This window comes from Monodon monoceros, unplaced genomic scaffold (assembly GCF_005190385.1).
Source record: "Monodon monoceros isolate NGI ecotype Baffin Bay Population unplaced genomic scaffold, NGI_Narwhal_1 Super_Scaffold_3, whole genome shotgun sequence".
NCBI classification, from domain to species: domain Eukaryota; kingdom Metazoa; phylum Chordata; class Mammalia; order Artiodactyla; family Monodontidae; genus Monodon; species Monodon monoceros.
In genome coordinates, this window is record NW_021703780.1 from 34,887,387 (window position 1) to 34,902,946 (window position 15,560).

The following is a 15,560-nucleotide window of genomic DNA, read 5'->3' on the forward strand; positions in this document are numbered from 1 at the left end:
CCATTCAGCAGTTGAAGAACATTTGCTTTGTTTCAGCTTTTGGCAGTTGTGAACAAAACCACAATAATCATTCCTGTTTGCCTTTCTGTGTGAACATCAGTTTTCAATTCACTTAGGTAAACACCTAGAAGTACGATTGCTGGGTCACATGGTAAGTATATATACAGTTTTATATATAAGAAAGTAGAAGATTTCTTTGCAAAGTGGCTGGTCCATTTTGCATTCTCTCCTGCCATGTTTGAGAGTTCCAGATACTCTGCATCCATGCCAGCTCTTGCTAATGCCAGCTTATCTTCTTCTTTTTAGTCATTCTAAAAGGTGTGTAATAGTATCTGATTGTACTTTTAATTTTTCATTTCATTAATGATTAATTATGTTGAAAATCTTTCATGTACTCGCCATCCTTATAGTGGAAAATGTCTGTTTAATGCTTTGACACCCTTCTGAAAAAAATAAATCGGGTAGTTTGTTTTCCTATTTATTATTAAGTTTTAAGAGTTTTTAAGTATTCCAGATGCCAGTCCTTTATCAGGTATGTGTTTTGCAGCAATGTTCTCCCAGTTTGTGGTTTGTCTTTTCATTCTCTAAGCCTTTCTTCTTTTTTTTTTCTAAGCGTTTCTTCTTAAAACCTTTTATTTTGAGATAATTGTAGATTCACGTGCAATTATAACAAATTACACAGAGAGATCTTGCATCCTCTTCCCCCAGTTTCTCCCACTGGTAACATCTTTCATAACTATAGTGCAATATCACAACCAAGGAATGAATGTTGATACAATCCGTCCATCTTATTCAATCTTACTAACCTTTCAGCAATTTTATATGCACACGTGTGTGTGTGTGCGGTTCTATCACATATGTAGATTTCTGTGCCCACCACCGTAGTCAAGATACAGAGCAGTGCATCACAAAGATCCTTTTAGGGCCGTAGCACCTCACCCGACCCTCTGCCTCCCTAACCCCTGGCAACCACTAATCTGCTCTCCATCTCTATAATTTTGTCATTTCAAGAATGTTATATAAATGGAATCATACGGTATTTAACTTTTGAGTCTGTTTTCTTTTATTCATCATAATTCCCTGGAAATTCATCCAGGTTGTTATATGTATCAGTAGTTTCTTCATTTTAATTGCCGAAAAGTATTCCACAGTTTGTTTGGCCATTCAGTGGTTGAAGGACATCTGAGTTGTTTCCAGTTTGGAGCTATTATGAATAAAGCTGCCATGAACACTCATGTATAGATTTTTGTGTGAACACACGTTTGCATTTCTCTGGGATAAATACCCATGAGCATAATTGCTGGATCTTATAGTAGCTGCATCTCTAGTTTTGTAAAAAAACTACCCAACTGTTTTCTAGAGTAGCCGTACAATTATCTATGATATGTTTCACATTATATATTCCCACCAGTAATGTATGAGTGATTCAGTTTCTCTGTATCTTTGTCAGCATCTGGTTTTGCGGCTATTTTTAATTTTAGCCATTCTGATAGGTGTGTAGTGATATCTCATTGTGGTTTTTAACGTGTATTGCCCTGGTGGATAATGATGTGGAACAACTTTCCATGTGCTAACAGTGTCTTTTGAGGAGCCCCTCTTTTCTTTTTGTTATTTACTTATTTACTTATTTTCCAGCTTTACTGAGATATAATTGACATATAAGTTTAAGGTATACAATGTGACAATTTGATGCATGCATATATTATGAAATGATTTTCACAATGAGGCTAGTTAACAACTCTATCACCTCATTATTACTTTTTTCCTGAAAAGAACATTTAAGATTTACTCTCTTAGCAAATATATAACATGATATTGTTAACTATAGTTACCATGCTGTATGTTAAGCCCCTTGAACTTATAACTGGAATTTCCTACCCTTTGCCCAATATCTCCCCATTTCCCCCACTCCCCAGCCCCTGGAAACTACCATTCTACTCTCTGTTTCTATGAGTTCAACTTTTTTTGATTCCACATATAAGTGAGAGCATACAGTATTTGTCTTTTCCAACATATTTCACTAAGCATAATGCCCATCCACGTTGCTGCAAATGGCAGAATTTCCTTCTTTTTTGGCAGAATAATCTTCATATATATCCCCATTATAAACATAAAACATAATAAATATATAAAATAATATCCCATTATACAGATCACATTTTCTTTATCCATTCATCCATTAGTGGGCAATTAGGTTGGTTCTATATCTTGGCTAATATTGCTGTGTACATGGGAGTGCAAATATCCCTCTGATTTCAATTCTTTTGGATATATACCCAGGAGTGGAATTGCTGGATCACATGGCAGTTCTATTTTGAATTTTTTAAGGAACGTGCACACTGTTTTCCATAGTGACTGTACCAACTCACATTCCCACCAACAGTGCACACCGGAGCCCATCCTTTCATGCCAGGACCACTGCCTGGGAAACAGTCCCCCTTCCTCCAACTTTGGCCTCTTCCAAAACAGAACTAGATGAGGTGCCCTTCCACAGAACCCCGCGCTACCCCAACATAACTTGTAATTTCCTATTAAAACTCTGTCTCCTTCATCAGACCCTAATCTCCAAGTGGGCACAGGAAGTTTTGCTCAGCTCAGGATCCAGGGCCAGTATATTGCTGTCACAGATCAAGTGCCATTTCTTCAATGAATGAATAATAAAAACCAGAATGACTTCAGTGCTAAAAAGAGGTGTTGGCAGAGAGAAAGAATGAATTGAAGAACTAGCAAGGCACGACGGTTATCACCCCGTTAACCACTCTCCAGGCCAGCTCTGTCGTTAAGCCAGATGCCGGACCTGACCGTGCGCATGCGCAGCTCTCCCCGCTAGGCTCTGCCCCGCCCCACCCTCAATCCTTCCCTTCGGGCCTCCCCAACCCGTCAGCAACCAATTAGGGAGAGGAGGCGGTCCTGGTTGGCGCGGTGCTCCTTGGGTAGTGTCCCTAGTTACTGTTGCTAAGGCTTCGTCTCGCCTGGGGTGGCGGGAGTCAGAAGATTTGGGAGCCACGGTCTGAGAGAGAGGTCAAGGGTCAGTGCAAGAACCGGGGAGGAGATGGTGAAGCAGACTATCCAAATTTTCGCCAGGGTGAAGCCCACTGTCCGGAAGCAGCAACAAGGGGTACGGGTCGGAGCAGCACGGGCGCCGGCGCGGCGGGGCCTCCCAGACCGGGGGAGGGGCGGCACGCGAGGGGCCTGGGCCGGGGTGAGTGGTTCGGCGCCAGGCGCTGGATGCGGCCCGGAGCTCAGCACACTTGGACACGGAGCCCGGGCAGCCTCGCAGACTCCCGCGCATTGCGGTCAGGGGCGCGGACAGGCAGACACCCAATACACTCCCACCCAACCCAGCCCTGCGGGTCCAGACTAACCTTCACAGAGCCACATGCGTACCCCCGGACACACATGTTCACGCAGCGGCGGACACGTGCACGTGCAGTACGTCTGCGTGTACGCTCACATAGACTGCGCCTCAGCTGTTCACCGTTACTGCATCTTTCTGGAAGGCAGTCACACAGCTGTGCCCACCCAGGTACACTCAAGCTTCTCTTTCGTCCTCAGGCAAAACGTGCAAGCAAGAGAAACGTGCCTATCCATGTCTGAGATGATAGGACAATAGTTACAGATAAAGGTACACAAAGCATACACGGTGCTCTGCCCGCAATGGGCCCTTAGAATTCGTTGACTAACTGTATTGTTACCAGGAACAGAAGCATGAACGTTGACATACACTCATTACAGATATGGATAGATATTTATGCATCCTGACACAGAATACACATAAACTTTCTATTCAGAAAACATTAACTGAGCATTACTAGGTGTTTCCTCTAGGGTGCTAAACTCGAAAGGGTACAAAGAAGGTTAAGACATGACCCGTACTCTGAGCAGAGATATTGTACTTTGAATGCTTCTCAAACGTTGTTTTCTTTCCCTGGGAAGGACCATAGTCATTCTTACCACTTAGGTGCTTTGTCTACATTATCCCTGAGTCTCAAGAGAACTCCGCAAGATTGATGTCATTTTCTTCATTTTATAGATGAGGAAGCTGAGCCTCAGACAGGTTAAATAATTTGGCCAAGCTACCCACCTACTGAGTGGCAGAACCCTGATTTTAATTAAAGATTTTTTTTTTTCCAAAGCTCTTGGCTCTTGGGACAAAACCTTTTTGCCTCACAAAATAAGGATAGAGGCAAGGGCAATCTGAGTCCTGTTCACGAGTCTCTGGAATGGGCCTCCTGCATTCATTTTCAAGAAGGGTTGTAAAAGTGCATCAGTTATAAAAATTATATGTAACATTTCCCTACCCCCCCCCCAGCCCTCCTCAGATTCTTAGCTAAAAATATTGAACTTGTCTACATTGACTCAGCAGTCAGAAACAGGTGCTTGGATATGGTAACATGAGAAGATGGATAGAAGTGGGACTGGGGGTGGTGGTGGGTTGATGGAGAACGCTGGATTTAATTTGAACTTCCTCTTTCCTTAAAATGCAATGTTTGAATATTTCAGTGTGCCTCCTTTTGCATTTCTTTGGTGAGATTCGGTGGAGTGGCTTGTTTGCTACTCCAAGAAGTATTTTTAGGTATCATAGTGTATTTTAATAATGTCAGATTCTCACCGAGATGCAACATTATGCCACATAACACAAACATAAGAGAACACAGATGAACGAATTTTGAGTTCATCTGTTCCTGGAGCAGAGAGTATCCCTGCTCTTCCTTAGAAATCCCACTTTTAGCACCCTATCCTTTTGCCCCCCAAAGATTGTGTGGTTGTTTCTCTGACTAGAAACGCTCCTTGTAACATTAAACCAAGTGATTCAAAGGTGTTTTTTTTTTCTCTTCATTTTGTGGCTCCATCACTTCATTAATCGTATTCCCTAAGGCACTATATATTAAATTATGATAATTTATAGATTAATACATTAAAAGGTACATAAGAAGATGCTCTGTGATCATTTTAACAATGGCAATGCTTTTCATTTGTATACTGCTTTGTATATTTTGAAATATTTTCATATTCATCCTTGCATTTGATCTGTCTCCTATTAAAAACAAACTATCTCACATTTTTATGACTAACGGTAGAAAGCCAATCTATTAGAGTAAACAAGTTTTTTCATTAGGGACTTTTCTTAATGCCTCAAAGAATGGCTTAATGAGAGGAGTTGAGGGTCGCAGTAGCTACTCTAATTATTGGTCCTTTTTCTCTTCTGAGTACTGAGTGTTACAGATTTTAAAAAATGTATGGCACCCCTCACTCCTTTATGTTTTATGTCTTACACACTCCTTTAACTCACCTGTCTAGCCATTAACCTTTAAAAAAAAATAATGTAGTGCCCTATAGTATATAATTTTTAAATGTCTCTTGAGAAAACCTAGCCAGAAAGCCTTGGACCTGCTGCCATTACTTTCTACAAATAATTTTATTTTACAGCATGACTTTTCTTACATGAGCTCCTCACATTTTAAATGAGAGGGCTCAATAAAAATCTGCGTAGGAAAATTATTCAGACTTTCTGGAGATTTAGATAGGCTTTTACTTATTTAAAAATATGACTTTCCCCCCATAATCAAGCATCTAAATGGGTCTTAAACAGGAAGTATTGCCTGTTAGAAGGAATTTTATTTCTTGATGAAAGACAAGAAATCTTTTTTAAAAACCTCTAAATCTAATGACTAACATTTTTTATGGTGCATTACAAAATGCTTCCATTTCCATGACATCCTTTGATCCCCACAGCAATCTTGTAATGGAGGCAATTCTGTTTTCTTCATTTTATGTATAAGGTACCGAGATTCTGAAAGCAGTAGCTGGTCACACAGCTGGTGAATTGAGATCAGCGTTAGACCCAGGTCTTTGGACATTGAATCGTAGACTTTTCTTTATTCCCATGATCTCTTTATAGGCTTGACTCTTGCTTTTCCTGGCCAATAAATAAAGGAGTAGGTAACCAAGAAAAGAATCAGGGAATATTACAATTGTAAAGGCGATTGGTTAAGACCCTTCATTTCCATATCAGCTTAAGGAGGTTAAGTGATTTCTCCCAGGTCATTTTCTAATTAGTGGCTGAGCTGGGAGGAGAATCTTGAAAATGACAACAAAGACATGAATTACATGTCTCCTTTGAAACCACATGTCTTTTATCAGATGCTTGAATATGTCTCGTGGAAACGTTTACTTCTTTGAACATAAGTTGAATTAGGGCATTCTTGTGAGCTCTCTGAGAAGGCTCAGACCCAGTCCTTTCATCTCTGTGTCTAGCATTTTGGAAATGCTCAGAAATGCTTATTGGTTGTAGTAAAATGTTAATTTCTGGTACATAATTCCAAAGTAATACTTAGGTAATATGTTGTTGTCAGGGCTATTAGCTTCTCAACAATGGAGACAGACACTTGATACTCAAATTTGAATGTTACATCATTCAAAGAGGATTTGAGCTTTGATTGGGCATTGATTTAGGTTTTACCTCTTGTTCAGTTCCATATATTTGTTTGAGTGTGCACAGAGTTTAAAGAGGAAAATTATCCAAATTGTGCTATGTTATGACTTTTTGTCTGAAAAGTGCAGTTTTTTAAACACCATTACAATGCATGTCATAATAACATGGTCATTGTTCAAGCCATAATTTTACCATTTTATATTCACTTGTCTTCACATTTTCAGATTTATTCCATAGATGAAGATGAAAAATTAACACCTAGCTTGGAGATCATCTTACCTCGTGATTTGGCAGATGGATTTGTGAATAATAAGCGAGAAAGCTACAGATTTAAGTAAGCCTTTCTCTTTTCATCTTCATTTCTGTTTTACTATTGAACTAATTCTTGTACTGCGTTAATAGCCACTGTGAAATCATTGGCACCATTTCTTGGGGAGAATGTAGTACAGTTCTCTATTTTTTAAAAAATTTATTTAATTTATTTTATTTTTGGCTGCGTTGGGTCTTTGTTGCTGTACGTGGGCTTTTCTCTGGTTGCAGTGAGCCGGAGCTACTCTTCGTTGTGGTGCGCGGGCTTCTCATTGCAGTGGCATCTCTTGTTGTGGAGCACGGGCTCCAGGCACGCAGGCTTCAGTAGTTGTGACACGTGGGCTCAGTAGTTGTGGCTTGCAGGCTCTAGAGTGCAGACTCAGTAGTTGTGGCATGCGGGCTTAGTTGCTCGACAGCATGTGGGATCTTCCTGGACCAGGGCCCGAACCCGTGTCCCCTGCATTGGCAGGCAGATTCTTAACCACTGTGCCACCAGGGAAGCCCACAGTTCTCTATTTTATCTAGTAGATAGAATTCAAGTTGTCTTTTCATTGCTGTGCCCAAAGTTAAAAAGGGGATATATTTCTGTATCCAACAGGATAGCCCAAGATCTCAGCCTTTCTTTACTATATCTGTTTATCAAGTGTTATCTTTTTCCTTTTTGGCCCACTATAGTTTAGCTCTTATAAGAAGTTCAGTGCATGACTAAACTTTATTAAAGATGTGTGCTGTATAGGTGAGCCTTCTTAATAACATAAATGGTATACTGACCTCAAGTGTACATATGTGCGCTCTGTATCTGTACTGTCCAGTGTATCAGCCACTAGCCACACGTAGCTCTTAAGCACTTGAAATGTAGCTGGTCTGAATTGAGATGCACTGTGAGTATGAGATATATCAAGGGTTTTGAAGGCTTAGTATGAAATAAAAAGAATATAAAATAGCTCAAGATTTTTTTCATATTGATTACATGTTAAAATGATAAAATGTTGGATATATTGTGTTAAAATATATTATTAAAAATAATTTTACCTGTTTCATTTCACTTAAGAAATGAAACTACTAGAAATTTTTAAATTACACATATGTGCATATTTATGTGTTACGTTTTATTTCTCTAGCACAGTTCAGAACTGTATGGTTCAGGTGGAAAGTAGCAAATAGCTACCCCTGGATTGTCATCAGTGCCCTTTGTCTGAATACTATTCTAGTAGCCAGGCCTTAAATTTGGGGATTATGGCTGTTTCATACTGCCTTTATTTTCCAGTTTCAGATGACATCATTTCCTTTAATCCCCACTTTTGATTTCTGGAGAAGTTTGAGCCCAAGTTAAACCCATATTTAGTCTCTGGCCTAAATTTAGGTAGGAGATTCCTGGGTCCTGCTGAAGGAATCCTAACTGCTCTCTTGCATTCCTCTCTATGCTGTTTTTCATAGGCCTTATTTTGAGACTATTCCTGCCCTTGCCCTTTGGATAAAACCATCTCAGATATTTTTTTGTGTTTCTCTCTCTCTTTCTCTCTCTCTCTACTTCTTATTTCTCCTCCCCCCTCATTATTATTGTAATTATTGTTATTATTACTTTGTCTTATAAAGATTCTCTTTGGTCTTCACAACTCCCCCCTTTGTCTATCATGTATATATCTCTCCCAGCGCCTCCACCCCTTCTTCTTCTTGTGTCTCCTTTTACAGTAAGTACAAGCAGGATGGCTAGCACAAGGTTACATGGTGAGATGGTCCTAACCTGGTCTTTTTGGCTCCTCTTTGCCTTTCATTCTATCCTTTAAGGAGTAGCCTTCTAATATATGACTTACTTTTCTGAAGGGGCATTCTCCCCCTGGTGTAAGCATGCTACATACCTTAGTAGCTATGACTTAATGACAGATACCCTAGGCCTGTCTCCACAAAGCCACAGTTTGCTAAAACATTTTATTCAGCATGATTCTGTTTGAATGCTAAGAAACAGTTGGCCATGTTTCTATCCATCGGCCCTGTCCAAAGTACTCTGTGTGTTATGTAGATACAAACAGAGTGCAATTTAAACACATGCTTATTGAAAAAGTGCTATCTGCTTATTTTTAAATCTCTTAATCATTCTTTCTAAATCTCTGAATTAAAAACATTGGTTTTAGTATTTTAAATAAAGAAATTAGTAAAATACATATGTTCAGAGATAAATATTTAAGCATTTTAAAGGCTGTTTTCTCCCAAGAAAATTCATGCAATCAATAAATCTTTACTAACCATCCACTGCATGCTGTTTTAATGGCTAGGAATACAGCAGGGAATGCCACCAAGCTTCTGCTCTTAGGTGCTTACATTTTAGTGGGAGGAGATGGATGGGCAAGGTGTATGTATCAGAAAGTGTTGAGTGCTGTGGAGAAAAATAAGGCAAGGAAAGGGAACAAGGAGTGCTGGGATGAGGGGCAGCAAAGTGGAGGGGTGGCTGCAGTATTTCACGGGGTCTTCAGGAAAGGTGTACGTTTTAACAAAAACTTGAAGGTGGTAAGGAAACGAGACATTCAGATACCTGGGGGATGGGAATTCCAGGCTGAAGATATAGCAAGAGCGAAGTTCCTGGGATGGGAGAGTGCCTGGCACGTTTGAAGAAGAGTGAGAGATCTGTGTGGCTGGAGGAGAGTAAGCAAGGGGTCTGGAGGGGAAGAAGAAGGTTAAAGGGGCAGCAGAGTGGACAGATCATATGGAACTTTTCCCAAAGTGCTGAGAGAAGGTAATGGGGGGTTGTGAGCAGAAGAATGGAATAATCTCACTTATGCTTGAGCAGGATCATTCTTGCTAGCATGTGGAAATAGACTGTGAGGGGGCAAGGGAGACCAGGCAAGAAATTGTGGCAGCTTGGGCCAGAGTAGTAGCAAGTGGAAATGTTGAGAAATAGTTGGATTCTGGATGTATTTTGAAGGTCAGAGCTGACAGAGTTTGCTGATGGGTCATATATAGAGTGTAATGGAAAGAGAGGAGTCAAGGATATACTCTAACGGTTTTGGGCTGAACTTTTAAAAGGATGGAGGTGTCATTTACCAGGATGAGGAAGACCGGGAGGAACAGGTTTGGGGTGAGAAGAGATAAGCAATGACCACATTTGAAGTGGTCTTTAGAAAAAGCCTACAGAACCCCCTAATAAATGAAAGGACCTGCTAGGAATCAGGAAACCTACATTATGTCTCAAGGCACATTATAGATTAGCTCCATGGCCATGAGTAAGTTGCTTTATCTCTCTGGGCCTCAGTTTCTTCCTCTGTAAAGGATTAGATTGACCTTATTAAACTCTTTGATTCTATTTTGCTCTTCAGTGGTTTTCAGAAGATAGCTGATCATAATGACTTTCCAGATTACTATACAACTGCATTATATAAAGTAAAATGTTTGGGGGTGATGATATGTTATGTTTAATGCACAATGTGTGATTTATTGAAACTCCTGCCATCTCTTTGGTTTACATGGTGGTAGATGTCACTCCTCTTAAGGAAGTGGAGTTGGGAATGGCTAATTCATTCGTCAGTCATCACCAACCTGGTAAAAGAAGAAAAACAGCCTTAGCATCATCACCTAAAAGCACCGCTGGGTCTGTGCTCAGACATCACAGTGGGTAGTGCTCTGGAGAGCACATGAGCAGCCGTGTTATCTCAACATTCCTGTCTGAAGCTCTCGTACACCCATAGGGTCTTGAGGAGTGTTCCGGGCACACTCAGTAAATATTGCTGAAATACCATCTGGCCTGCTAAATGAGTACCCAGAGTGCCTTACAACCTCTCTTTGTATATAGTTTCATTATTTGCTTCTTCAAAAGGGTGGTTGGTATGCTATAGGAATCTTTTGAAATTAATGTTGATTAAAGACAATGAATTTCATTCCATTTTATATCCAACCCAGCTCCAGACATCCTTCTGAACTCCTGAGTAGTGAAAACAAACCTACATTTCATGTAGTCTCTACTTTACTTGAACATGTGCCCAACTCACTTGTGTGGGCAGATACACACACCAAAGGTTCCTAAGCACTTTGAAAGCTGCTTGGGATTTGGGTGTTTCAAAGGTTTTGCTTTAATGTACCCCCTCTCCCAATTTTTATTCTGAAAACTTTTAAATATGCAGAAGAGGTAGGAGGAATGATGCAATCAAATCTCCTTTACCCTTTGTGGGAAATTCATCAATTGTTAACGTTTTGCCCTCTGTGCTTATGCATGCACTCTCTCTCTCTCTCTCTCTTTCTCCCCCTTCTCCTTGCCTTCTCTCCCTTTTTTACTTTCCTTCCTGTTTGTATTGCTCCCTGTCTGTTTCTTCGTGACGTTTGAATGGGGGCTATATTTGCTGGTTGTGAGTTAACACATTGTATAAGGATAGGTTGTGAATCTCCCCCCAGGTTTTCAGCTGTGCCTGTGATCCTGTACTAAGCTAAATCAGGGTGCCATTGCAAGAAGGGTGCAATGGATACCATCCCCCCTCCCCATGGCTCGAGCCTTGCCAGTCGGATCAAGATTTCCTTTATAGGACAGGTCTATCTTAATTTACTGTTTGACTTTTGACTCATGATCAACAAAATGAAACAAACCGTCCTAAGAATTAAGTAGCTGATACTAGGTGTAGTACCTAATTAATGGAAAATAAACTTCAGTTTAAAACTAAGTTCAAAAATCATACATTTCACAGCTGCATTCTTTTCTTACAGGTCAGACATCAGAAGTTCTTTGGCTGTTTACATCCTGTCCTTGGGTTTCCATTTCATGCACTTATCTAGATTTGAATTTGATGCCAATTGCAGACACTGTCCCTCTTGAGAGCTAAAAAACACACAGTTTATTATTTGGTTCAAAGCTGCTGCGGTTTTTCAGAGGGATTTATTGTGCAGATCTTGTCAAAGCAATACTGTTTACCCACCATTTGTATACAGGGGTACAAGAGTACAGTGTGTTTGGGGCTACAGGGCAAACATTGTGTTAGGTTAGTTAAGCCCAGTGATGTAAATATGAGGTAATTTACAAAGCTTTCAGGAGAAAAAAAAAGTATGTATTAGTCCAATAGTGTTTGAAGGCTCAAGCTTTGAAATAATTACTGTTTTCACATTTGCAGATTTCAAAGGATTTTTGATCAGAATGAAAAGCAAGAGACCATTTTTGAAAACATTGCCAAACCAGTTGCTGAGAGGTAGGATTTCCTATATTTTGTTCAGTGGGTTAGTGGTTTTTCATCTTGCCTTCAATTCTCAGGTAACTGTGGTAATGTGCTTCAGTATATCAATTATGTACTCAGGCTGTAGGGCATGTGATGATGGCAGTACTAATACCTTCTATTGTTACACCTTGTTTGTTTTAGATTTAGATTCTGAGCCTCAAAAGAAACCAGTGAGATAGACAGAATAGCTATTATTACTCCCATCTTGAAAGATATGTAAATCTCTGAGGATTAGAGAGATTAAGTAGCACTGCTCAGGGTTAGTGGCTAGTGGTAGCAGAGTCCCAGATGGTTGTCTAACTGTTAAGTCCAGTGCTGTTTTCTGAGTACAATGTTTCAAACTTATGGTTAGACAGATGAAGGACTGTGACACCTGGGAGGCCTAATTCTGGTTGACCCAACTCTACCTCTGTGTAATAACTCTATTTCAAAGCTTGACTCATAGCTTAGGTCCCTTTTGTTTCTGTATACCCGGGTAGTTCCAGGCTGCTGACTACTGGAACCAAACTCACATGAGAATAAATGATTCCGAATAAACTGGAGTGCCATTTTATTAACATATGTTGGCAAAGTCTCCTTGAGACTAGACTCTCAAGCCCTTAGATAAGCACACTCTCTTTCTGTAGGGAGTCTGTATGGGAAACTACTAGTAATAAGATTGCTTTCTGATCCTGAAATCATTTGGGTGATTTTATGACCTAATTAACCCCAGATATATCTACCTTTACTATTCAAATGAAAAATATGTCTGCTAAGTAAACCCATTTTTCAAGTCCACGGATCAGTACACCCTCAACCACGACATTGCTGAAAATATATCGACACACATTATCTCCCAGACTCCTATCTCATGAATCCTACTCAAAGCACGCCCTTCTCTCTTTTTTCCCAGCTTTATTGAGATATAATTGACACATGACATTGTGTAAGTTTAAGGTATATGTGTTGATTTGACACATTTATAAGTTGCAAAATGATTCTCACCATAGTATTAGCTACCACCTGCATCTTGTCACGTAGTTCCCATTTCTTTTTTGTGGTGAGAACATTTAAGATTTGCTCTCTTAGCAGCTTTTAACATTTATAAATACTATTAGCTACAGTCACCGTGCTGTCCATTAGATCCCTAAACTTGTTAAGCCCTTCTCTTTTTATACTGTCTTCCGTCATAGTGGGTAGAATATAATTGAGTAGGCTTAAGCTAGTTTAGTTGTAGTCACAATCCAACAGCATCCCTTTCGACTAAATTCAGGTCTCCTTGACTGGATGTCACACATTTCTAAAATTCTCTTCTTTTTAGTAATGTTTCGGATTATGTCATTTTTCAGGTAGCCCATCCCATGTGTTTTATTTTGAGCCTTTCTAAAATCATTCGGGGAGGGGACCTTAGTTTGTGTTTCATGGATGTCTGTTTCCCCCCCCCCCATTACTGACTGCCTCTCCCATCTTGAGCCCACTTCCCCCTTGAGCCCTTGCTGTGCCCTCTGACAGGAATTCTCTTCCTTCAGAAATCTGCTTAGTTGCTTCCTCAGCTCTTTTGAAGTCTTTGTTCATGTATCCCCTTCTCAGGAAGGCCTTCCTTTATTAGTACCCAATTGAAACTGCATTCCCTGTCATGCTTCCCTATTTTATTTTATTTCTTTGAGCACTTATCACCGTCTGATGTACTATATAGTTTACTTACTAGTTGCTTTGTTTGTCTGTCTTCTACTAGAACAAAAGCTCCATTGAAGGCTGGAGATTTATTTGTTTTGTTCACTGACTTGACAAAGATGCCCAGCCCGATGATGACAGGATTTCAAAAATGACAGGCAAGAGCATTTTTATCCAGGCTGCTCAAGTTGGTCCTAGTGAAGCATATCTTTCATCAGTAGAAAGCATTCCTCATTGTCCTTTTTAATACTTTTATTCTTGTATCCCATTTTTCCTGAAACTATTTTTGCTATTTTTTTCATGTTAGCCTTTATCTGCTATATCTTTCTCGATCTCTTAACTCAACTTCCCTGTGTCATTTTGTCTTTAAATATAGGTCTGGTAAATAAAATGTATTTGGCTTTTGCTTTTGTAGCTAAACTCAGAGTCCCTGATATTTAATTGGTAACTTTAACCTGTTAATATTTATTATTATTACTGTAATAGTGTTTGGAGCTATCCTCTCAGGTTTTTTTTTCTATTTATCATACTCTCTATTTTTTTCCCTTTCATGCTGTTTGTTGGTCTGACTGTGCTCTTTGTTGCTTTTGCCACTTTCCATTTTCTCTCTCAAGGTGTACACACCTCTGTGTGGTTTAAATTCAGATATTAAAACTTATTTGTATTTTTTCTCAACATCTGAACTTCCTCCATCTGCCTGCCTGTCTGTCTCTCTTCTCCCCAGGCAGGGACCTTAGCACACTTTTACTTTGCCTTTCCTACTTTCCCAGCACTTTAGGTATTGAGATCTACTGATCATTTTATTCAGGATTGTCGAAAATCATTTTCATTATCAGCATTTGCTTAAACTTATCTCTAAGTTATTTTTCTTTGCTTTTCACTGTTTCTTATACTAATGTCTGTTCCTTGGATTCCCTTTTAGTTTTGCTGGTAATCATCTTCTAATAAGTTTTTAGAGAGAGTTCAAGACTGGGGAGCTTTCTGAAGCTTTTCATTCCCCTTCACAGTTAAATGACAGTTTGACTGGGTATAGAATTCTAGGTTAAAAGTTCCTTTCTCTCATAGCTATGAAGATATTGCTTCATTGTCTCTTTGTATGCAGTGTTGCTGAATAGATGTCAGTGTCAATCTGGCTCTTATTTCCTCTTAGGAAATACCCTTCTTTCCTGGATGTTTTTAGGATTTTTTTTCTTTTTCTTTTTATGAAATTTTATATCAGTGAGTCTATTGATTGTCTAGGTATGGCTATTTTTTCATATAATCATTTATTCTTGTCTCTCATTCAGCCACTTCAATCTGAAAACCCTTATATTCAAGCTCAGGGGTCATCACATTGCTAATTTCTTTGATGATTCAAAAATTAATTTTCTTCCCTCTAACTTATTTATTCTTTCTTTCTGGAACTTCTGGATCCAGAAATACCAGCTATATCCTTCCAGGATGGTGGTTTGCTTTTCAGCCATGTATATTCTCTATCACCTACCTCTTAAATTTTTAGTTTTTACAATTTTAGTTTTCATTTGTAGGAAATGAAAAAAGTCTATTCTTGTTTATTCATGTGATCTCCTCCCTTTTCCTTCTGAAGAAAATTATCTTTCTTGGAAACACTGGCTTTTCTTTCTATGTACTTTCTCTTTATGTGACTGTTCTTCTACTGTTGAGTTTGGTGCGTTGCTTTCCCAGTACAGACTTTCCTCGGATGTTTGGTGATTCTCAGTGGTGGGCTCACCTCTGTCATTTGAGAGTGCCGTTGTCTGTTTGAGCATGCTGTTTCTGTTCACTGTGGCTCCCCTAGTGTCTGTGGGGAAGGAGTGGTGTGCCCTGAGCTTGTCTGCTGGGTGTGAGAACGCTCTTTCCTCCTGGGTGTTGCTCACCACCAAGGGCTCTGCTCAGCATCATTAATCCAGGCTCCTACTCTGCAGGAAAGTGTTCTTCAATAGTGGATGGACAGGGCTTCCCTGGTGGCGCAGTGG

General features: G+C 39.7%; 1 protein-coding gene across 1 annotated transcript in view; it reads left to right on the top strand.

Annotated features, from left to right (window-relative positions):
• The first annotated feature begins 3,029 nt into the window (after positions 1–3,029).
• The window catches only part of KIF6 (kinesin family member 6), a 377,832-nt gene continuing 365,301 nt past the window's right edge, over positions 3,030–15,560 (top strand). Inside the window, exons 1-3 of the mRNA XM_029243281.1 lie at positions 3,030–3,118; positions 6,661–6,770; positions 11,833–11,907. Coding sequence (XP_029099114.1) covers positions 3,053–3,118; positions 6,661–6,770; positions 11,833–11,907 — 251 coding nt within the window. The 5' untranslated portion in view covers positions 3,030–3,052. The remainder of the gene's footprint in view (positions 3,119–6,660; positions 6,771–11,832; positions 11,908–15,560) is intronic.